Genomic DNA, 25,179 nt, shown 5'->3' with positions numbered 1-25,179 from the left:
GCAGCATAGTGTATTGTTCTATAGATGTATGGCTGTTGTCACTGCTCTCCAGGAATAATTATTAAGGGAGAATTGGCTTCGGTAAGACTGAACAGACTAGGTTAAAAACAAACAGTATTTCTCTTGTTCTAGCTCTGTTATGCGAGGATGCAACAACATGTGCAGCTATTGTATTGTTCCTTTCATCCGTGGACGGGAGAGAAGCAGACCAATTTCTTCCATTTTACAAGAAGTCCGAATGCTTTCAGATCAGGTAACCTCAGTCTTGAATGTTTAAGACTTCTCAAACTTTGATCATAAAATGGAAGAAAGGTTTAGAAGATTCAAAAATCATATACATTTTGTTGCCGATTCTATATTCAGAAAATGAAGCTGAGAAAAATTGTTCTTGACTTTTTTTGAAGTTGCTTTAAAGCGACTTTCCAGATCACATCATTTTTCCATGGAGCTACTGTGAAGTCACTGATTGGAAGGTGTCCTATGCAATTCCATTGAAATCAACAAATATGTAGCATCATATCAGCCGAGACACATACCTGACTGGTAGCATGCTTCACTAGGTCAAATTGTCAGACGTTTTGAAGCAGTTTTAACTTTTTAGTCGACAAATAATACACACGTGGAAGAATTAAGGAAGGAAAAGTAACTGCTAATAATTACTTAATATAAAAGTACTGAGATTTTTGTCTGGGACGACACATGTTATGTGGAATCGGAAAGTTTGCAGTCACATAATAGGACTTTTTTAAACATAGCATGCATAACATGAATTATAGAGTGGAATGATTACATGAATTAAAAACAGCTGAAATTTTTTTTTAGTTGAAAAATGGAAACAATGTAGCCAATGAAATTTTTTTTAAATATCCATTCATGGGATGTGGGCGTCGCTGGCTAGGCCAGCATTTATTGCCCATCTCTAATTGCCCTTGAACTGATTGGCTTGCTAAGCCATTTCAGAGGGCATTTAAGAGTCAACCACATTGCTGTGGGTCTGGAGTCACTTGTCGGCCAGATCAGGTAAGAACAGCAGATTTCCATCCCTAAAGGACATTAGTGAACCAGATGGATTTTTACAACAATCGACAGTGGTTTCGTGGTCACCATTAGACTAGCTTTTTAATTCCAGATTTATTAATTGAATTTAAATTTCACCATCTGCCGTGGTGGGATCCGAACTCATGTTCCCAGAGTACTAGCCTGGTCCTCTAGGTTACTAGTCCAGTGATATTGCCACTACGTCACCGCCTCCCCATAAATGCATGACTTTACCAGTCATACTTGATTGTTTAGGCAAATCTGTAAATATAATTGGAATTCTCCTGAAAGAAACTAAAATTAGACAAGTTGGAACTAGGAGTTAGCCCACTTCAGGATTATAATATTTACAGGTGGGAATCCACTTCATGTTCTAGGTTCTGCACGCAGTGAATTCTCAGGTTGACATTTGCAGAATCTTTTGTGGCTTTGTGTGTCCTGACTCTAGATAATCTAATATAAAATGGCCTTCATGAGATGGAAGCCTGGCCTATCCTGTTGAAGAGAGGCCAGTATGTTGTGTGGGACATCATCCAAAGGGACTTGTAGAAGCCATTGTAAGATCGGACAAAGATAAGTGTAAGAAAGGAAGATGGGATTCGCAGTAATTTAGTATATGCTGAACAGTAACCTGAGATGGATTAAATGCAATGCAGTTGTGTCTCTGATTTCAGGGAGTGAAGGAGGTTACGTTACTGGGGCAGAACGTCAACAGTTACTGTGATACATCGGAGGTTTTGTTTCACATGAAGGAGCATACACATCTGAGTCGTGGGTTTAGTACCATATACAGGAACAAAGTTGGAGGCTTGCGTTTTGCTGACTTATTAGATCAGGTCTCGAGAATTGATCCTGAGATGAGAATCCGTTTTACATCTCCTCACCCGAAGGATTTCCCAGATGAGGTATAATGCTGTTCAGTTTTCACTGTTCACTAGAAGTACCAAAGTTTCTCTAAGTTTTCTGGTCCCTTCTGTAGTTCTGCATAAATAGATTATGCAACACTGTCAGCAAAGTAACCCTCTTAAGAGATTTGATTTTGGAAGCTGTTTTACATACTGGAAGCTCTGTGGAGCAATGTTCCATGAAGCAAAGGGGAACAAGTCCAAGAAAAGAATTATAATTTCAAAATTCTAAGATTAATATATTCAGTAGGGAGCATCCAGCTGATAAATCCTGATATATCTACTACATGGTCCACCTCCACAAATTACTCCCTATTGCAGCAATTGGCAGGCTGTTAGAAGCTGGGGGAATCTGATTACTTTCTGCTTATATTTTAGTTTTCCTCTCTCCACATTTTGGGTGAAACCTTGTTCTCCCGCTGCTGGGAGTGGCAGTGAATGAAGAAAATGGCAGCCTCCATGCCACTGCAATCTTGCGTCCGGCGGCTACTTAGCATATGCACAGCGGCCACGCCCCCGCCCAATCACATGCCAGGGCGGCTTTAGCGATGCTCTTCATGGCATGACTTGATGAAGGAACAGGCGCTGGTGCATTTTTTAAAAGGCTGCCAGCCCTGCAAACAGCACAGCATAGTGTAGAGATGACCCCCAGCGCACCCCCCTCCACCCCCACTCACATACACTACATAGTGCAGAGTTTACCCCTCCTCCCCCATATACAATGCCCTTCCCACCCCTCACTCCCCCATACACAACAGAAGACAGAGTTGACCCGTTCCCCATCTCGGTGGCATCAGCTTTCCCTGGACGGGAAAGTGAAGGCACACGAATGCCACATGTCGCGCTGAAGATCGGGAACTGAAGGTAAGATTGCTGTGGGTTACATTTTAATTCATGCAAAGATGGAATTTTAATATTCAAACTCTGGTCCCATCGCAGAGCAGCGGAGAGTCCACTGCGGAACTTTGCCGACGGGAATATCGGGTTCGGCAGTACCAGCATCAAGTTCTGTGGCAGGCCGCTGCCGTTCTGATTCTCCAGCTGGGAACTAAATCCAGCCCCTTGTTTTTTGTTTCTAGTAATAAATTTCAACAAATGAAATCTGTACAATATTATGCCATTTATAGAAATAATTCTACAAATGTACTATTTATGTCTAACTGTGGTTAGCTGTTTAGTTGAAATCGTTACTTTTTTTTGGTTCAATATTTGTTAGTACCTGCAGTCCTTTTGATTTAATAAATGGTGAATTTTTTTTTTTTGTTTTGTTTTTCTTTTTCATTTCCACCTTCATAGGTTTTACAACTTATCCAAGAGAGAGCCAACATTTGCAAACAGATTCATTTGCCAGCACAGAGTGGGAGCACTGCCGTCCTTAAAGCTATGCGACGAGGGTAAACAACTTTCTGCTGTTTTTTAAATCCCTTGTTCAATACAGTTATAGTCATTACAGCACAGAAGGGGGCTGTAAGATTCATCCTATTATTGACTTGGAGATTATATAGAACATTCAGCACGGAAATGGGCCATTCGGCCCAAGTAGTCTGTGCTAGTGTTTATACTTCACAGGATTGAAAGCATTGTTACAATTCAAGGGTATATCTTGGTTTCTATACTACAGATTACAGCCAGTTGTTTACTCTGTTTACACTGCCTAGCTAAAACCTCCAACAAGACAGAGCCTAACTACCTCTTCTTGATATTCAACGGCATTACCTTTGTTAAACCCTCCACCAGAAACATCCTGGGGTTCAAGATTGATCAGAAACCTAACTGGACCAGCTGAGTCCCTCACCTCGTGACTCTGCAAGGCATTTTCACCATGTACATGGCACAAGTCAGCAGTGTGATGGAATACTGTCCACTTGCCTGGATAAGTGCAGATATAAAAACATTCAGGAAGCTCAACACCATCCAGGACAAAGCAGCTTGCTTGATGGACATCTCATCCACCACCTCAAGCATTCACTTCTTCCAGACCGTAGCTGCGGTGTACCATCTAGAAGATGCAGAACAAGGGCAGAAGACACATTGGAACACTACCTGCCAGTTCCCTTCCAAGTCACACACCATTTTGTCTTGGAAATACATTGCCATTCCTTCAGCATTACTGGATCAAAATTCTGGAACTCTTTACCAAATGGCATTGTGGGGGTACCTTTGCCACATCGACTGCAGTGATTCAAGAAGGTGGCTCACCACCATTTTTCAAGGGCAGTTAGGGATGGGAAATAAATGCTGGCCTTGTTTGCGTTGCACAGATCCCATGAATGAATAATAAAAAAGAAAGCTCTGCAAGTGCATAATATGATCATGGCTGATCTTCAGCTTCAATTCCACTTTCCTGCCTGCTCCCCATATCCCTTGATTCCCTACAAGACCAAAAATCTCTCCCAGCCTCAAATGTATTCATGATGGAGCAGCCACACCCCTCTGGGGTAGAGAATTCCAAAGATTCACAACCCTTTGAGTGTAGTAATTTCTCCTCATCTCAGTCCTGAATGATTGACCCCTTATCCTGAGCCTGTGTCCCCGTGTTCTAGATTCCCTGACCAGTGGGAACAATCTCTCAGCTTCTACCCTATCAAGCCCTTTCAGAATCTTGTATGTCTCAATTAGATCACCTCATTCTTATAAACTCCAGAGAATATGGGCCCAATTTACTCAGCCTGTCATCATAGGACAACCCCCTCATCCCAGGGACCAATTTAGTAAATCTTCACTGCACCACCTCCAGTGCAAGTATATCATTTCTTAAATGTGGAAACCAAAACTGCACACAGTATTCCAGGTGCGGTCTCACCAAAGCCCTGTACAATTTTAATAAGACTTCTTTATTCCTGTACTCCAATCCTCTTGCAATAAAGACCAACAAGGGGGTGGAAGGTTATTGGGGGTAGGTGGAAATGTGCAGTAATCAGTTCAGCCATGAACTTATTGAATGGTGGAGCAGGCTCGAAGGGCCAAGTGGCCTACTCCTGCTCCTAGTTCGTATGTTCTCACAGAACTGCTCTTCCATCAGTTAAAATGTAAATGTTGACAGCACAGATGAGACACTCTAAACATTTGAGCTAACTCGAGGAAGGATAAAGTACTCATAGGAGCAGCCTGTCACTGCCTCTATTAGACATTGCACCAAACTGTCTTGGAGCCTTGCTGCTACTTTCTTGAATCTGGTTGATTTTAAATTGTGTGGCCCCTTTAAGTTTTTTTCCATAGCTGTTGCCGCATGGTAATTTAAAGGGGCCGACTTGTGCACAGCCTTCACGGGGACTTTCAGGTTGCTGCGCTACCACGGATTTTAGAAGGAACTTTGGTGGTGAGTTGAGGTGTAGCCTAATTCATCTTGGGAAATTCATGGATATCAACCTACATCCAACTCAAATAAAACTCAGTCTGCATCTCATTTGTCTATTGTCCTGTTCTTGATGACCTCAATTGGCTTCCATGTCTTCCAATACATTCAATTTAAAATCCTTCACAATTCGCTTGACCATCCCATCTCACCGTAACCTCTGCAACATCCTTCGACCATATCAACCAGCATGTGCCCTCCATTCTTCTGTCCGTGGCCTCCTTTGTATCCCCCATGTCACATTCTGTGGCAGAGCTACTACTCTCTGAAACTCGTCCATTAGCTTGCAATATCTATTCCCATCTTCAAAAGCCTCCTCTTAAACACCTCAGAATCTGGATGTTTGATCATGCCTGCAGTCACCTCTTCTATTCTGTTAACTTATGGATTTTAATTCATCTAAAGAGCCTTTCTTACATCTTAAAGGTGCTAAATAAATGCTAGTTTTGTTGGTGGACTGTGTTCCTTAATTGACTACTTTTCATCACAGGTATACTAGAGAAACATACTTAGAACTTGTTGAACACATACGCAGGATCATTCCAGGTAATTACACGTTCAATATTTTCAAACAATAATGCCTTACTACAATGCATGGTATTATTGAATTTGGTTTGTATATTCAAATTTCTTTATTTCCCTTTGATGAAAGTGGAGAGATGTGATGTGCATGATGGAAGCGAAGTTTCGTTATACTTCAAAGTCGAAAATTAATTTTATGTGACTGTAGAGCTACAGGGTAACCTGTTTTTCAAAATAAGGTTAAGCTAAAATTTGTCTGGTCACAGGCAGGCTTTTGTGATCTAAAGGTTAGCTAGGATACAGTAGTTTTGTGTTAAAGGTGGTATTTGAATTTATAGTTCCTGGAAAGACATTTGTTATTTTTAGACTGCTGTCAGATGTGAATAGTTGGTGAGCTCAAGTGTCAAATGAAATGAAGCTCCTGATGACTAAAATGTTAGAAATGGTTAATATTTTAATTGCCTAACCATTGAAAATAATCTCCTTCATAATTTTTTGATTTGCTCTCAAGATGTGGGCAATTCTGGCACAGTCACAATTATTGGCTTCAGATCAGTGGAGGTGGTAGTATTGAGGTATGGAATACCCAGCCATCATGGGAAGAGAAATATATGGGGGATGGGGAAATTCTGTCATTGGGAAATGCAGCTGGGTGGAAAGAGGTTTCTGTAAAAGGGGAAATTAAGTGAGATGAGTATCGTGAGGGCCAGCTGCAGCTAGTGGGAGATGGGAGAGAGAAGCTTGGGGGTAATTGTCAGAGTGTGGGTGGGTTAGAACAGGAGATTCAACCACTGGGATGAGTGGGTTATAAAGATTTGCTTGGCAGCAAGAGGAGGGGTTGAAATCTAACTTAGATTCAGGGGAATGTTATCAGTTCTTGCTGAGTTTTGGAGTGGGGGTTGAGAGGCAACAAATTGACTGCGGGAGGAAGGGTCTGAGGATCAAACACGTCCACAGTGCAGGTGAGGGAGATTGAGAGCTGAGATTTGAATTAGTGGGGTGGGCAGGATTAGGACCAAGTGCTGTCTAAGTGGCAATGAGCTGTAAAATAGTTACTCATGGGTGGGTATAGGGTCTGACCGATTGAAGCCAGTTGTTCATATAATGTTACATTTCTAGAGCCACCTGCAGGTGCAGTACTATTCAAATTCTGAGACCAATCGCTGTTTTTAATTTATTATAGCTGGTTTACTGTATTAATGTCATTTACATTTTTCTGTAAATGTACTTTATGAAAACAGGTGTAAGCTTAAGTAGTGACTTCATTGCTGGATTTTGTGAGGAGACTGAGGATGACCACTTGCAGACCATTTCTCTTCTTAGACAGGTCCAATACAATGTGGGATATCTTTTCGCCTACAGCATGAGAAAGGTGAGCTACACAGAGTAATCAATCTTCATGATCTATTTGGAAGAGATGGAGATATCAGAGATTATATTTCGTGATCCCATCACCTCATGAAGGGTCACTGACCTGAAACTTTAACTCTGCTTCTCTCTCCACAGATGCTGCCAGACCTGCTGTGTATTTCTAGCATTTCTTGTTTTTACCTCATTACTACTGTTCTTTTCATTTGATTTGAAAGCTGCTTGTTCACTTCTGTTTTGCCTACTTACAAAAAATAGGTGACTTAGGGATACATAATTTATCGGCTTTTTGATTCCTTCACTAGCCGTATCCTGTTTCAAAACCAGTTTGCCAAAAACAGCTTCTTCCTAAAATGCCTGAACCGGCTTGTTCTTTTACCTCATTACATGCCTTAGCACAACATGCCCCCATAGCTTGGCACTTACTGATTAAACCATGTAATTTAGAGAGTCATAGCATGAGAAAATTAAGATGCCACAGGTAGTCAATATTCTGATTTTACAATTCAGACTGATTGTAAAACCAAGCTACAAGAAGCTTTAAATTGCAGTTAACTTTACTCTTCACAAAGGTACGTCATTTTCCATCCTTCATATTATTGCCTGTCAAATTTGCAACAAAAAAATTTATTCTGCAGGGAGTAGCTAATATGATGTATAATTCACTTCTTTATTTTCATCTATACCCCTCAATTTATTGTGGATCCTCTGTCAGTGGTTGACTACAAAAGCCTAAATTAAAGTGCATTATTGGTCACTTCTAGAAGACACATGCCTATCATAGACTACAGGACAGTGTTCCTCCCATTGTGAAGCAGCGGCGTTTGGAAGAACTCATCACTGTGTTCCGAGAGGAGGCAGCTAAACTCAACTCTGACCTTATTGGAACTGAGCAACTTGTGCTAGTGGAAGGGGTAAGTATAGAGGAATCTTAAAGATGTTTGAAATGTGAGCCTTATTTTGAAATGGTAACATGATCCAGAACAGAATGTATGTTGCTGTCAGAAGATCAGTACAGAGTTCATGGTCAGTTATAAAGTCTTTGACCAGTACTGATTGGTTGTGTTGGGTTTTGTCTCACAAGAACAGTTGCAACCTTAATGATGAACTTTTCAATTTAATTTCAATTTTATACCTATGTCAATAACATAATAAAAATGATATACCGAGTGCGCATTTCCTGCCTGTCACAGCACATTATATTCAAATTTCTGTGTCACAATAAAAACAAAAAATGCAGGAAATGCTCAGCAAGTCAGGCAGCATATGTGAAGAGCAGTGTTAGCATTTCAGGTTGATGACTTTTTGTCAGAACTGGATAAGGTTAGAGATGTAAGGTTTTAAGCAAGTACAGAGACAGGGAAAGGGATGATGGAGGGGAACAACAAAAAGGAAGATCTGTAATAGGATGGAAAGCAGGAGAGGTTAAATGACAAAATGGATGGTGGTAACAAAACAAGTAAAGAAACAAAAAATGGGTCCAGAGAAGGTGGAAACAGGAATAGTAGAATCATTGTCAGCAGCTGCTGTCTGAAAAACTGTGAGCAGAGGTTAGGATTTGAATTGTTACACTGTGTTGAGTTGGAATGGCTGTAAAGTGCCTAATCAAAGATGTGGAGCTTCATTGGAACAGTGTAGGAGGCCAAGAGCAGTGTGGCCAGAGTGGGAGTGGGGCAGAGAATTAAAATGACAGGCGATCGGAAGCTCAGGGTCATGCTTGCGGACTGAACAGAAGTGTTTTGCAAGTGGTCGCCCAGAATCACAGAATCACTCAATCTAATCTGCATTTGTTCTCCCCTTTTGTAGAGGAGACAACAAATACAGTATACTAAATCGAAACAAGTATGATTAAATTGCTGTTTCACCAGTGCGTGCATGGGAAGGCAGCATGGGAAAGGGAAGGGTTATTCGGAATGATTGAGGAGTGGGCCATGGTATCATGGAGGGAGCAAGCTCTTCAGAATGCTGAAAGGGGAGGGGGAGATTTGCTTGGTGGTGCCATCATATTGAAGGTGGTGGAGGATGATCTGTTAAATGTGGGGGTAGGTGAATACAAGGGGAGCCCTATCGTGTTTCTGGGAAGGAGGGGAAGAGGTGAGACAGAAGTGTGAGAAATGAAATGGACATAGTCAAGGGCCCTGTCAACCATGGTGGAGGGGAATCCTCGCTTGAAGAAAAAACTCAGTTCTCAGCATTCTGAAGGGACCATTCCCTCCACAACACCCCCGCCCCTTTCCGTACAAGCACAAGAGATGTAACATCTGCCTTTTTTACCTCCTCCCCACCATCCAGCGATCCAAACACTCCTTACAGGTGAACAGCAATTTACTTGTGATTCTTTCAATTTAATATACTGTATTTGTTGCTCATTATGTCATTTACTCTATATTGGAAAGACCAATAGCCGTTCGGGTGACCACTTTGCGGAACACCTCCATTCAGTCTGCAAATGTGACCCCAATGACCACCTGTCATTTTCATTCTCTGCCCTACTCCTACTCTGATCTCTCTCTCTCTCGGCCTCTTGCACTGTTCCAATGAAGCTCAACGTAAGCTTCAGGAGCAGCACCTAATCTTTCGATTAGGCACTTTACAACCTTCCGAACTCAACATTGAGTTTAACAATTTCAGATCATAACCACTGCCCCCGGTTTTCTGGACAGCACCTCTTAGTCGTGATTCTGCTATTCCTGTTTACAGCTCCTCTAGAATCATCTTTTTGTTTCTTTCCTTGTCCATTACCATCTGTTTTTGCATTGCATCATCATCCCTTTTCTCATTTAATCTCTCCTGCCTTCCACCTTATCTCAGACTTTCTCTTTTGTTCTTTCCCCACCGCTGTACTTGCTTACAACCTGTTACATCGCTAACCTTTTCCAGTTGCGATGAACGGCTATCGACCTGAAACGTTAACTGTGTTTCTCTCTCCACAGATGTCGTGTGACCTGCTGTGTATTTTCAGCATTTTTTGTTTTTACTTAAAATTTCCAGCAGTATTTTGCTCTTGTATTCTGTATCACAATTTTTTGAACAAAGTGCGAGGGAACCAAGGCAGTCATTTTGAATATAAAAGAGAAACTCTCCAGCAACAAAAATATTAGAGCCTGAGCACCTATGCCATTCTATTTGACCTTTTTATGAATATATCCCATGTTTAACAGCAATTAAACTTTTTTGGCCTTCAAGGGGATACAGCTTCACTTTAGTGGTCGAATATTTTCAGCATTAATATTTAATCGCATTATGTAATGCATCTTTCGTTATTAAACTGTACATCAGCAGACTTCATGAGCAATACCAAAGAGATCCACTGATATAATATAGAATGTAAAAGCAGTAAACTGTTGGCACCCTGTCTGCCACCTGTCTGTCTATCCATCTGTAGTGAGAAAAGCACCTAATTATTTTCCAGGAACCAATCAACAAAAAAAAAATTGCCGCCTCTGTATGGAATTTTCTTACAAATGACATTACTAAATGCTATCATTTCAGATATTCTTGCACTGTATTCCTTGCCCTCGTTTCCTTTCTTCTCCCTTGTGATCCACCCGCCCTTTGGATAACCCGAGTCCACCACTCCATACTTCCTGCTGTCCCTGCCTCCTCACACTCTTCCAGCATGTGTGCCTAATTCACTAGTTTCTCTTTCATTTCCAGATCATGTTTCGAATCCTGGACAGTCTAAAAAAAAAAGTAAAAGACAAAAACTTAAGATGTGGGTAAAGGAACATATAATAAAACCAATTTTATAATTTTCACAGAAAAATGCATGAAACTCAGTTTGTTCCCAAAACACTGACAACATTTCCAGAGTACTATATAATATAAATGCAATCTCATGTATTTAGTTACTAAATCAGCACCCCGATAATATATTGTGCATTACGTAGCATAATGTTCTGTTAAAATAGGGTATCCGCTGACACACTGCACAAATTGTCATGGGAGATCTGCTAGTATTGTAAGCTACAAAAAAAAGTGTGTGCATTTTTTGTTAATCACATTTTATTCACTGGTTTAAATTTCATATTCATTAAACAGGAAAAATCAGAGCTGGAGTAGGGAGCATATGAATCAAAAGTTAGGAAAGCGACTAGAAAACTACAAATGAGAAATTACTAACGATGTATGAAAACAACCTATCCTAAAGAGCCAGTCAGGAGAAACTACTGATAAAAGAAAGAATCAGCAAAGCAATCAAATTAATCCAAAAAATTTGGTTTTAGCCAACATCTTAAATCTTCTTCCAGCATAACATTTACAGGTAAAAGTTATGTTAAATGCACTTAATTTTGTTTCTAATTCAGTAACTCTAAATACAGTGCTTATTCTTCTTCATAAATTTGTTCCATTAAGTAACATCTTATCCTGAGGTTCAATTTGGATCAGTGGCTGAACAAAGAAGAGCACAGCACAGGAACAGGCCATTCGGCCCTCCAAGCCTGTGCCGATCTTGATGCCTGCCTAAACTAACACCTTCTGCACTTCCGGGGCCCATATCCCTCTATTCCCTTCCTATTCATATATTTGTCAAGATGTCTCTTAAACGTCGCTATCGTATCTGCTTCTACCACCTCCCCTGGCAGCAAGTTCCAGGCACTCACCACCCTCTGTGTAAAAAAACTTGCCTCGCACATCCCCTCTAAACTTTGCCCCTCGCACCTTAAACCTATGTCCCCGAGTAACTGATTCTTCCACCCTGGGAAAAAGCTTCTGACTATCCACTCTGTCCATGCCGCTCATAACTTTGTAAACCTCTATCATGTCGCCTCTCCACCTCCGTCGTTCCAGTGAAAACAATCCGAGTTTATCCAACCTCTCCTCATAGCTAATGCCCTCCAGACCAGGCAACATCCTGGTAAACCTCCTCTGTACCCTCTCCAAAGCCTCCACGTCCTTCTGGTAGTGTGGCGACCAGAATTGCACGCAATATTCTAAGTGTGGCCTAACTAAGGTTCTGTACAGCTGCAACATGACTTGCCAATTTTTAGACTCTATGCCCCGACCGATGAAGGCAAGCATGCCGTATGCCTTCTTGACTACCTTATCCACCTGCGTTGCCACTTTCAGTGACCTGTGGACCTGTACGCCCAGATCTCTCTGCCTGTCAATACTCCTAAGGGTTCTGCCATTTACTGTATACCTCCCACCTGCATTAGACCTTCCAAAATGCATTACCTCACATTTGTCCGGATTAAACTCCATCTGCCATTTCTCCACCCAAGTCTCCAACGATCGATATCCTGCTGTATCCTCTGACAATCCTCATCACTATCCGCAACTCCACCAACCCTTGTGTCGTCCGCAAACTTACTAATTAGACCAGCTACATTTTCCTCCAAATAATTTATATATACTGCAAACAGCAAAGGTCCCAGCACTGATCCCTGCGGAACACCACTAGTCACATCCCTCCATTCAGAAAAGCACCCATCCACTGTTATCCTCTGTCTTCTGTGACTGAGCCAGTTCTGTATCCATCTTGCCAGCTCCCCTCTGATCCCGTGTGACTTCACCTTTTGCACCAGCCTGCCATGCGGGACCTTGTCAAAGGCTTTACTGAAGTCCATATAGACAACATCCACCGCACTTCCCTCATCAATCATCTTCGTCACTTCCTCAAAAAACTCAATCAAATTAGTAAGACACGACCTCCCCTTCACAAAACCATGCTGTCTCTCGCTAATAAGTTCATTTGTTTCCAAATGGGAGTAAATCCTGTCCTGAAGAATCCTCTCTAATAGTTTCCCTACCACTGACGTAAGGCTCACCCGCCTATAATTTCCTGGATTATCCTTACCACCCTTCTTAAACAAAGGAACAACATTGGCTATTCTCCAGTCCTCTGGGACCTCACCTGTAGCCAATGAGGATGCAAAGATTTCTGTCAAGGCCCCAGCAATTTCTTCCCTTGCCTCCCTTAATTGGACTTTGCTGTCATTCAACATATTTTCATTTGTACAGTTCTTCCATCTGGTGAATTTCCTCTGTCCTTTTCCTCTTTTTATGCTTTTTTATGAACCTTTGATGCTTTCTCAGCATTTAAGATGGCGATGGCCCCTTTTTTCTGCTGCTCAGGTGGTTGTTTTGATCTTTCGTGTTGTCACTGCTGCTTTATTCTACTTTCATGTTGTGATAATGGATGCCTTTCTTGTCTGTCTGGTGATGGTGGTGGCTTTCTGCAGCTTCCTCTGCTGACCCTTGTGTGGCAACACTCATTTTCTCTGTTGTGGTGGGGTTTTCTCTCTGTCCCAAAACAGTGTTGCCAACCCTTGTATCCCCTCCCTCTCTCCCAAAGCTGCCAAACCCAGGGCTACCTTCCTCCCTAGGAATGATGATAAACCCTAGAAGAATTTTTCATCTCTTTTCCTTCACATACCAGCTTCAGTTTTTTTTTGAAACTCCCAGGAGTTATCACGCCCATCCTGTGAGTGATATTTTTTTAAAAAACACCCTTGCTAACAAACCCTTGACAACTATCTTCCCAAGACCACCATCCCAATGCTAGTAAAGTGCAAGACCTTCACCATTCTTTCCTCTCAAATCCTCGACATCCCTACCCAACTTATTGCTAACAAAGTTCAGGAACCATCCAAGTATTCCTCCATCTCCCCCAAGTACTGCCTGACCCTTTAAAAAAAAACTCAGTTTATCCCAGTATTGACAGATCCAGCTGTTGAGTGGTGTCAGACTCCCTTCCCTTTCAGTGCACCAATGACCCAATGTTGCTGATTGCTCCTAACCCACTGAGGTCCCAATTTATATGAGTACTTACAGATTTGCTTACAACCATACACAGGTCCTCACCACACTATTCCCATGAAACAGCTTCCAGGCTGGGTGTTCCCACTGTTTAAATCTGCCCTTTTAGACAGGAGATGATGTCAGAAGAATTGTTGAGAAGGAAAGAAGCAGAGAAATAGTTACAGGAGTGTTTAAATTATGAGAAGTTCTTCAATGAAAGTGACAAAGGAACTAAAAGTACTACCTTTAGGCATTTCTTTCCCTATAATTAACAGACATAGGATAGACTGTAAAATACTTTGAGAAGATATTCCTTAATCCAGATAACAGGTGAGTTGATTTTAGTTTTGTTTTATTTTAAATGTTTGCCCTAAGCATTTGACTATTCTGATTTTCTTTTTATCTCAACAGTTCCCAACAAATCTTTTGATAGAATGTGCAATAAGAGAATGGGTACTAGGTCAATTTGATGTAGAAAATGTAAAACTTGGGTATTGAAAATGTAACCTATAATGTATGACTGGCATTTTATGCCAATAACTCTCCTTAGATTTTGTGTCATAGTTTTAAAACCAATACTACAGAAACCCATTAACAATTCTTTAATTTTGTTACACTTTCCCAGGTCAGTAAGCGGTCTAAGGTGGAATTGTGCGGTAGAAATGATGGTAATATTAAGGTAATATTTCCCAGTGTGGGGATAGAATGTGACTGGCCATCTGGAATACTTGCTCCTATCAGACCTGGAGACTATATATCAGTGCAAGTAAGTGAATAACTGAGGTTTTGCAGGAATACTTCTGATGTGCAATGCACGTTTGTGAAATTGTCACATTTTTGTCAAATTCTAAGTATGAATTTCAAGGAGAACGGATGTTATACAATAATGATTTATATAAGTCAGAATTTTTTTCAAAATCATAATGGAAACCAGCCTGTGCATTTCTCTACATTAAACTAATTTATTAATACAGCAGAGAATATTGCAGCAATACTGGCTGGAACTTTATGCCCCTCCTGGGAGCAGACTGGAGGCTAAGAGGGGGACGTAAAATCAAATGGGAAGCGGGGGTGGGGGGATGTGTTTCCATTGCCTACGCACTCTTGCCATTTTACTAGAAACAGGGGAGGTTGAAAATGGTCTGCCTGCTCCAGGCCAATTGAGGCCCTTAACTGGCCAATTAATTGCCACTTAAGGGCCTCCTGCTGCCGCTGCTGATATTTTACCAGCGGTGACTGGCATTTGCCACCTGGGGAGACTGCCCAATAAGACCTGGTGGCCTCCTTGTGGGCTGGATGGGGACCCTCCTGATTGGGCACCTTGTGCTCCACGGAAGGCATCCCTGCGGCACAAGCCTCCCCCGGCTGAAGCATTAACCCCCACCCTCCTAATCAGCCCTCGCCCCACTCGCCCAGCAGATTTTCCTTGGCGAGGCCCAAGACCCCACTCATCTTTCAGGACTGGCGTCCATGGTCGTCTTCTAGCTGGGTGCAGTCCCAGCAGTGGCCACTGCTCCCTATAGCGCTGCTGGGACTGAAGAGCTGCCAGCCCCCTGATTGGCTGGCAGCTCCTGGAGGCGGGATTCCCTGTCTCAGAGGAGCTGAAGTCCCACACGGGGTCAGTTAAAGACCTGAGCCACGTAAATTCACCACGTGGCTTCCAGGCCCGGTGGAGGCGGGCTGTCCCCTGAGTTTTTAGCCATGGGCGGGGCAACCACCACGCTGTAAAATTCTTGCCACTGTTGACCAACTATCTTGATGCTTGCTAAGAAGCCTTTTTAACAGTGACCTTGTATAAAGAGAATTTTTATATTGTTAATGGAGACCTAAATATCTTCTTTTAAAGAAAATGATCTTATGGCTTTGACTTTGATTTTGTTAAGGGCACTTTCACTGCTGTTGACAGGAGCAGCAACCTGATTGGAAGGGTTCAATACAAACATGATTTTCGTCAGAGATCACTGAAAAGTGAGAGACTCGTATTTCTTTATGCAGTCCTTTAGCCCAGTGGTTCTGAGGTCAATTATATTGCCATTTCAAAAAAAAACTAATGGCACTTGACTGGAATTGTGAGTCTTTGACCCAACCAGCTCTAAGGTTCTATCTGTACTGTGGTTGATTGAGTAGCCCACTAGGAGGTGCATGAGAGCAGCTCAGATTCTCTTAGTTGCTGATATATTGCTTTCTCTACTTTTTCTGCCCTCCCAACAAAAAAATGGAAATTGCAGATATGTAAATTATTGTAAATAGCTGCAATTGTGTTATTAACAAAATAATTACATTTTATGGATAATATTTAACTCAATTTCTGTGCCTTTATTTTCAGATAACATCTGCCAGTTCTCAAAGTTTAAAGGGTATCCCAATCTGCCATACAACACTGAACAATTCGGCAAAGATGATATCTAAACAACTGCAAACTGTCAGTAGTGGACAATAACATATATCCAGGACTGGAGTTGTGCTGTAAGATAATTTGGAGAAAGTATTAAGTTTGTGCTTCTGCACTAGCGGTATTACTGAAAACTGCAAAGTGGAACCTGATGCATTCTTTCACCAGAGGAAGTACATATCATTTGGCTTTCAAATATAAAACAACCAGTGCATTTGTGTTTTTTTGTTTTTAGTTCAGATCTTTGCTAGAACCTAAGATGTGATTAAAAGTTTCAGATACTTGGTTGGTATTGCAATATGAAAATATTGGTCCAGAATAAATGTGACAGATTATTCTGGTGATGAGAGATGAATATTGTAAAAGCAGTATTTCACATATGTTTTATGATAAAGATAGATTTCAAAATGTATATGCGTCAGTTTCTTTCATTTAGGGTAAGGCATTTTTCAATCAAGCTTGTCACAGTTGGGAAGAAATTGAAATATTGATGTTGAAATCATTTGATTAATTGCAATTATTGAGAGTTCTGGTTTCACCTGATTATATTCATTGAATTTTATTTTGTCTCAATTAAATCTCAATAGCCTTTTATATTTTTAACTTATTCAGTAATGGAGCAGCTACCAATAAGCATTAGCTTTGAATGTTGCTTTATTTCAGTTGCTAATTTTAATATTTCTAAAGAATTATGTGTGCTGCATGTGTATTATAATCTCAGACTTCTTGGCCTCATTACCTCCCTCAAGTTCATCTTTCATTTTCCTAGTTGCAGGCTTGGCTGAGGGGTAGAATTCATGTCTCTGAGTTCATTTTTTTTAATTCATTTCATGGGATGTGGGAGTTGCTGGCTATGCCAGCCTTTATTACCCATCCCTAATTGCGCTTGAGAAGGTGGTGATGAGCTGCTTTTTTGAACCACTGCAGTCCATGTTGGTGCATCTGAAAGAATCTCTGGCACTATTCAAAGAGCAGGGAGTTCTGATCAACATTTATCTCTCAACCAGCATCGTTTAAAGCAGATTGGTCATTTTTATCTTATTTGGGCTTTGTGGACCTTGCTTTGTACAACGTTGGCTGCTGCATTTCCATACATTAAAACAATGTATTTCATTGGCTGTGAAGTGTTTTCAGAAGTCTGGAGGTTCTGAAAGGGCACATTTAGAGATGGAAGTTTTTTCTTAGCTTTCCCAATCTCATCTCGACATAGGTCCTCAATATCCCTCAAGCCTTTATCATCAACTATGCTCTTTCTGAGCACAACTCCCTTCTGGTATAAATAGACCTCTTTGCTTCCATCCTTCACCCCCAGGAAAACAAAATTGTCCAACTCCCTTACAGCTCTAATCTTTCCTTCTCTGCTCTGCTAGTGCTTCTGTCAATCTGTTTTACAGCTGTGCCATATCCACCCTCCCTCTGATCCTGGATGATTGTTCGCTGCTTAAATCTGAGAATCTAATTCAACTGCACATGATCCTTGACTGACCTTCCTGTCCATCACCTGATCTATCTGGCCAATTTCATTTCAAGGGGTTTGACAGATATTTCCCTTCTGCCCAGCTCTGGTGATCACTCCTGCAAGCAAACTCTCACCCCTTAGAAACCAGTGTGTGAGTTTGTAGACAAAATCTGTTAATGTAGAATTGCCAGGATCAAAAAGAAATCTGTTACTTCAATTAGTTCACTGAATTGTCACAAGCCACTTTGTGCTTTTCCTGTCTTTGAATAGCACAAAAGAATGCCAAAGTCCCTGTGACTTAGGATAGAAACTACAAATCAGGTTGGTTAAAAATAGCGATGAAATCAACGTAGCAGATTTCCTTATTAATTCTTGAATTATGGTTGTAACGTTAATGAGAAGAACAAAACTATGTGACCCTGGACCAGAGTATGTAACATAAAGCAACTTTGGGATTTCATCTACCACCCTGGAGACTCAACTCTTTAGTCGATGGCTTCAGATGAACTGAAGAGGTGGGAACATGCTGCCAAGGAAGACCTCATAACTGCTGGTGATCAACCTCAGATATAGCAATACAAAAGGTATGTTCCATAGTTGATCAAAGGTTGAAATGTCAAGAATTAAATAATTTTCATGTAGTGACAGGATGGACAGGAGGGTGAAGAATTCAGTGAGGATAGCAAGAACAGCCTTGGTAAGGGTAAAGAAGTTGCAGTCTGCAAGCCAAGCCCAAGGATATCTGTGCGCTCCTGCAAGTTAAAATCAATGCATGGGGACAGCCTTGTGTACAAGGGAGCAAATATTTTTTTTTTATATTTAGAGATACAACACTGAAACAGGCCCTTCGGCCCACCGAGTCTGTGCCGACCAACAACCACCCATTTATACTAACTACAGTAATCTCATATTCCCTACCACCTACCGACACTAGGGGCAATTTACAACAGCCAATTCACCTATCACCTGCAAGTCTTCAGGTGTGGGAGGAAACCGGAGCACCTGGCGAAAACCCACGCGGTCACAGGGAGAACTTGCAAACTCCGCACAGGCAGTACCCAGAATCGAACCCAGGTCCCTGGAGCTGTGAGGCTGCGGTGCTAACCACTGCGCCACTGTCCCACCCTAGACCAGGTAAGGACAGCAGATTTCCTTCCCTAAAGGACATTAGTGAACCAGATGGGTTTTTACAACAATCGACAATGGTTTCATGGCCATCATTAGACTAGCTTTTTATTCCAGATTAATTGAATTCAAATTCCACCTTCTGCTGTGGTGGGATTCAAATCCATGTCCGCAGAGAAATACCCTGGGTCTCTGGGTTACTAGTCCAGTGATAATACCACTACGCCACCGCCTACCATTTTGCAGGTTCATATGGTGTGGGAGGGAAGGCAGCAATATGTCTGAGGAGAGAGGATGGCAAAAGGAAACTCACTGCACGGGTGGGGTTGGGGGTGGAATTGGAAAGAGCGAATTACTAATCTGGAAATAGGAACTAAAAATTGTTGTATTTTAAGGTTTGATATTGTAATGAAGAATAAAACCAAAAATGACAATAGGATGTGTGATACTTTAACATAAAAAATTGCAGAAAAGAGTATTAATTTGAGGAAAGAAAACCTGCAGTAGAATTAAAATTCTACGAATCTCCATGCAGTAAAAGAAGAACTGAAATTATTGGAACATTTTTTTTCTTTTTTTGGTTAATTTTCTTACTTCTGTATTTTAGTTGTTACCATTGCAAATAATGAAATAAAAAAAAAATTACTGGTGTACTGAAATGTCTTGTGACAATCAGAAATACTCCCAATGTATTTTCCATTTATATGTAGTATTGTTAAGGTTAGATTCATGTCTGTATTTTGTTGGGAGAGTCTTTCAATTGATTAAAGGCTACTCCAGTCAATAACTATCAGCAGTAAGAGATGTCTCCGCTTCAGAATTCTATTGCATACATTATAATACAACCAAGGTGCAGAATTGTCATTATATTGTTCAATTGTAAACATATTCTTGTTGACTGTGTTTGCAACCAGACTGATTCCCTTCCCCATGTGCTTGAATCAAAAAAGCTCCACTTTATGTTTTGGTTGCTCCCATGACGTAAACTTGGGCAAAATTTGAATATTTGTACCAGAATGCATTGCCAAATATCTTGACTCTTAGAACAAAGAACAAAGAACAGTACAGCAGAGGAACAGGCCATTCGGCCCTCCAAGCCTGCGCCGATCTTGATGCCTGCCTAAACTAAAACCTTCTGCACTTCCGGGGTCCGTATCCCTCTATTCCCATCCTATTCATGTATTTGTCAAGATGCCTCTTAAACGTCTCTGTGGTACCTGCTTCCACCACCTCCCCCAGCAACAAGTTCCAGGCACTCACCACCCTCTGTGTAAAGAACTTGCCTCGCACATCCCCTCTAAACTTTGCCCCTCTCACCTTAAACCTATATCCCCTAGTAACTGACTCTTCCACCCTGGGAAAAAGCTTCTGACTATCCACTCTGTCCATGCCGCTTATAACTTTGTAAACCTCTTATCATGTCGCCCCTCCACCTCCATCGTTCCAGTGAAAACAATCCGAGTTTATCCAACCTCTCCTCATAGCTAATGCCCTCCAGACCAGGCAACATCCTTCTGGTAGTGTGGCGACCAGAATTGCACGCAATATTCTAAGTGTGGCCTAACTAAAGTTCTGTACAGCTGCAGCATAACTTGCCTACTTTTATATTCTATGCCCCGACCGATGAAGGCAAGCATGCCGTATGCCTTCTTGACTACCTTATCCACCTGCGTTGCCACTTTCAGTGACCTGTGGACCTGTACGCCCAGATCTCTCTGCCTGTCAATACTCCTAAGGGTTCTGCCATTTACTGTATACTTCCCACCTGCATTCGACCTTCCAAAATGCATTACCTCACATTTGTCCGAATTAAACTCCATCTGCCATTTCTCCGCCCAAATCTCCAACCGATCTATATCCTGCTGTATCCTCTGACAATCCTCATCACTGTCCGCAACTCCACCAACCTTTATGTCGTCTGCAAACTTACCAATCAGACCAGCTACATTGTCCTCCAAATCATTTATATATACTACAAACAGCAAATGTCCCAGCACCGATCCCTGCGGAACACCACTAGTCACATCCCTCCATTCAGAAAAGCACCCTTCCACTGCTACCCTCTGTCTTCTATGACCGAGCCAGTTCTGTATCCATCTTGCCAGCTCCCCTCTGATCCCATGTGACTTCACCTTTTGTATCAGTCTGCCATGAGGGACCTTGTCAAAGGCTTTACTGAAGTCCATATAGACAACATCCACTGCCCTTCCTTCATCAATCATCTTCGTCACTTCCTCAAAAAACTCAATCAAATTAGTGAGACACGACCTCCCCTTCACAAAACCATGCTGCCTCTCGCTAATAAGTCCATTTGTTTCCAAATGGGAGTAAATCCTGTCCCAAAGAATCCTCTCTAATAATTTCCCTACACTGACGTAAGGCTCACCGGCCTATAATTTTCTGGATTATCCTTGCTACCCTTCTTAAACAAAGGAACAACATTGGCTATTCTCCAGTCCTCTGGGACCTCACCTGTAGCCAATGAGGATGCAAAGATTTCTGACAAGGCCCCAGCAATTTCTTCCCTTGCCTCCCTCAGTATTCTGGGGTAGATCCCATCAGGCCCTGGGGACTTATCTACCTTAATGCTTTGCAAGACACCCAACACCTCCTCCTTTTTGATAATGAGATGACTGAGACTATCTACACTCCCTTCCCCAGGCTCATCATCCACCAATCCCTTCTCCTTGGTGAATACTGATGCAAAGCATTCATTTAGCACCTTGCCCATTTCCTCTGGCTCCACACATAGATTCCCTTCTCTGTCCTTGAGTGGGCCAACCCTTTCCCTGGTTACCCTCTTGCTCTTTATATACGTATAAAAAGCCTTGGGATTTTCCTTAATCCTGTTTGCCAATGACCTCATAACCCCTTTTAGCCCTCCTGACTCCTTGCTTAAGTTCCTTCCTACTGTCTTCATATTCCTCAAGGGATTCATCTGTTCCTAGCCTTCCAGCCCTTACGAATGCTTCCTTTTTCTTTTTGACGAGGCCCACAATATCCTGCGTTATCCAAGGTTCCCAAAACTTGCCAAACTTATCCTTCTTCGTCACAGGAACATGCTGGTCCTGGATTCTAATCAACTGACATTTGAAAGACTCCCACATGTCAGATGTTGATTTACCCTCAAACAGCTGCCCCCAATCTAAATTCTTCAGTTCCTGCCGAATGTTGTTATAATTAGCCTTCCCCCAATTTAGCATCTTCACCCGAGGACTACTCTTATCCTTATCCACAAGTACCTTAAAACTTATGGAATTATGGTCACTGTTCCCGAAATTCTCCCGTACTGAAACTTCAACCACCTGGCCGGGCTCATTCCCCAATACCAGGTCCAGTACGGCCCCATCCCTAGTTGGACTATCGACGTATTGTTTCAAGAAGGCCTCCTGGATGCTCCTTACAAATTCCGCCCCATCCAAGCCCCTAGCACTAAGTGAGTCCCAGTCAATATAGGGGAAGTTAAAATCACTCACCACCACAACCCTGTTACCTTTACATCTTTCCAAAATCTGTCTACATATCTGCTCCTCTACCTCCCGCTGGCTGTTGGGAGGCCTGTAGTAAACGCCCAACATCATGACTGCACGCTTCCTATTCCTGAGCTCCACCCATATTGCCTCGCTGCATGACCCCTCCGAGGTGTCCTCCCGCAGTACAGCTGTGATATTCTCCTTGACCAGTAATGCAACTCCCCCACCCCATTTACATTCCCCTCTAACCCGCCTGAAGCTTCTAAATCCCGGAACATTTAGCTGCCAATCCTGTCCTTCCCTCAACCAAGTCTCTGTAATAGCAACAACATCATCGTTCCAAGTACAAATCCAAGCTCGAAGTTCATCTGCCTTACCTGTTATACTTCTTGCATTGAAACAAATGCACTTCAGACCACCAGTCCCGCTGTTCTCCGCAACATCTCCCTGCCTGCTCTTCCTCTTAGTCTTACTGGCCTTATTTACTAGCTCCCCTTCATTTATTTCACTTGCTGTCCTACTGCTCTGGTTCCCACCCACCTGCCACACTAGTTTAAACCCTCCCGAGTGACGCTAGAAAACCTCGCAGCCAGGATATTTGTGCCCCTCCAGTTTAGATGCAACCCGTCCTTCTTGTACAGGTCCCATCTGTCCCTGAAGAGATCCCAATGGTCCAGATATCTGAAACCCTCCCTTCTACACCAGCTGTTCCGCCACATTTAGCTGCACTATCTTTCTATTTCTAGCCTCACTGGCACGTGGCACAGGGAGTAATCCCGAGATTACAACCCTAGAGGTCCTGTTTTTTAACTTTCTACCTAACTCCCTAAACTCCCCCTGCAGGACCTCATCACTCTTCCTGCCTATGTCGTTGCTAGCGACGTGTACCACAACCTCTGGCTGTTCACCCTCCCCCTTCAGAATGCCCCCTGTCCGTTCAGAGACATCCTTGACCCTGGCACCAGGGAGGCAACATACCATCCTGGAGTCTCTTTCATGTCCACAGAAGCGCCTATCTGTGCCCCTGACTCTAGAGTCCCCTATAACTATTGCTCTTCTGGGCTTTGTCCCTCCCTGCTGAACAACAGTGACAGCCGTGGTGCCACTGCTCTGGCTGCTGCTGTTTTCCCCTGATAGGCCATCCCCCCCAACAGTATCCAAAATGGTATACTTGTTGGAGAGTGGAATAGCCACAGGGGATTCCTGCACTGACTGCCTGCCCCTTCTAGCGGTCACCTATCTATCTGCCTGCACCTTGGGTTTAACCACTTCTCTAAAACTCCTGTCTATGACACTTTCTGCCACTTGCATGCTCCTAAGTGCATCCAGTTGCCGCTCCAACCGATCCATGCGGTCTGTGAGGAGCTGCAACTGGGTACACTTCCTGCAGATGTAGTCGTCCGGAACGCTGGAAGTGTCACGGACTTCCCACATCTCACAGGTGAAGCACTTCACCCCTCTAACTGTCATTTCTAGCACTAATTAGTTAATTAATATAAAATAAATAAATACTTATTAAATCCTTACTAAATTGTTATAATTAACTATATGGTCCCTAGTGCTAGATTTCTACGATAAATATTAAATGCTAACTAAATACAGTAATCTCCTCCCTCTGGTTTTGTTACTCTACTTATTAATTAGTTAATTAAGGGTTTTAATCAATTTTTACCAATGTTTTATTTTCAAATTCAGTACAGATTCCCTACCAGCCAATCAGGTCACAGCTTTCCTGTGATGTCACTTTTCAGTTTTTTTTTACCAGAGGTTTTTTATACTTACCAGTCTGGAACTCCGCCCTCTGAGTCTTCTCCATGAATGTAGGCTGCGAATCCCCGAGGTATGTTTTTTATACTTACCGGTCTGAAACTCCGCCCTCCGAGTCTTCTCCGTGAATGTAGGCCGCGAATCCCCGAGGTACGTTTTTTTATACTTACCGGTCTGGAACTCCGCCCTCCGAGTCTTCTTCGTGAATGTAGGCCGCGAATCCCCGAGGTATGTTTTTTATACTTGCCGGTCTGAAACTCCGCCCTCCGAGTCTTCTCCGTGAATGTAGGCCGCGAATCCCCGAGGTAAGTTTTTTTATACTTACCGGTCTGGAACTCCGCCCTCCGAGTCTTCTTCGTGAATGTAGGCCGCGAATCCCCGAGGTACATTTTTTATACTTACCGGTCTGGAACTCCGCCCTCTGAGTCTTCTCCGTGAATGTAGGCCGCGAATTCCCGAGGTAAGTTTTTTATACTTGCCGGTCTGAAACTCCGCCCTCCGAGTCTTCTCCGTGAATGTAGGCCGCGAATCCCCGAGGTAAGTTTTTTTATACTTACCGGTCCGGAACTCCGCCCTCCGTGTCTTCTCCGTGAATGTAGGCCGCGAATCCCCGAGGTAAGTTTTTTATACCTACTGGTCCGGAACTCCACCCTCCGAGTCTTCTCCATGAATGTCTTGAACTGAGAACTGTTCAAAAAGTGGTGTTATGATCAGGTGAGGAGGATTGAAAGGCTCCCCTTTTGTCCTTTTTCTTGTTTGACCGTAACAGGGTTTATTCCGTTTATTCCGTGCGTAGATCCCCAGTACGCAAACACCAAGTGTCACTACATGCTGAGGTTCTATCTGTCCACAGTATTGGGAAGGATGGGCCTGGTCACATTGTCGTGGAACGCTCCATCCTGTTGGACCGTGCCATACCACCTATCCTTTGTGAAAAGGTTTCTGCGGAAAAACACCTTTGACCACCAATCCATCAGGCAGTGGTCTGCACGGAATGTCCTCAAGGCCCTACGGGAAAAAGAGATGGTGGA

General features: G+C 42.6%; 1 protein-coding gene across 2 annotated transcripts in view; it reads left to right on the top strand.

The window, feature by feature from the left end:
* cdk5rap1 (CDK5 regulatory subunit associated protein 1) overlaps positions 1–16,718 on the top strand; it is a 34,848-nt gene extending 18,130 nt beyond the window's left edge. For both annotated transcript variants that reach the window (XM_068048121.1, XM_068048122.1), the window contains exons 6-13: positions 133–253; positions 1,713–1,943; positions 3,240–3,337; positions 5,789–5,844; positions 7,062–7,192; positions 7,953–8,102; positions 14,558–14,698; positions 16,259–16,718. In XM_068048121.1, the coding sequence (XP_067904222.1) occupies positions 133–253; positions 1,713–1,943; positions 3,240–3,337; positions 5,789–5,844; positions 7,062–7,192; positions 7,953–8,102; positions 14,558–14,698; positions 16,259–16,372 (1,042 nt within the window). In that variant the 3' untranslated portion in view covers positions 16,373–16,718. The remainder of the gene's footprint in view (positions 1–132; positions 254–1,712; positions 1,944–3,239; positions 3,338–5,788; positions 5,845–7,061; positions 7,193–7,952; positions 8,103–14,557; positions 14,699–16,258) is intronic.
* Positions 16,719–25,179: the final 8,461 nt, after the last annotated feature.

The sequence above is a fragment of the Heterodontus francisci genome, chromosome 16 (genome assembly GCF_036365525.1).
Source record: "Heterodontus francisci isolate sHetFra1 chromosome 16, sHetFra1.hap1, whole genome shotgun sequence".
NCBI classification, from domain to species: domain Eukaryota; kingdom Metazoa; phylum Chordata; class Chondrichthyes; order Heterodontiformes; family Heterodontidae; genus Heterodontus; species Heterodontus francisci.
The sequence above is the reverse complement of the archived record's forward strand: the minus strand, read 5'-3'. Positions and strand labels throughout refer to the sequence as shown.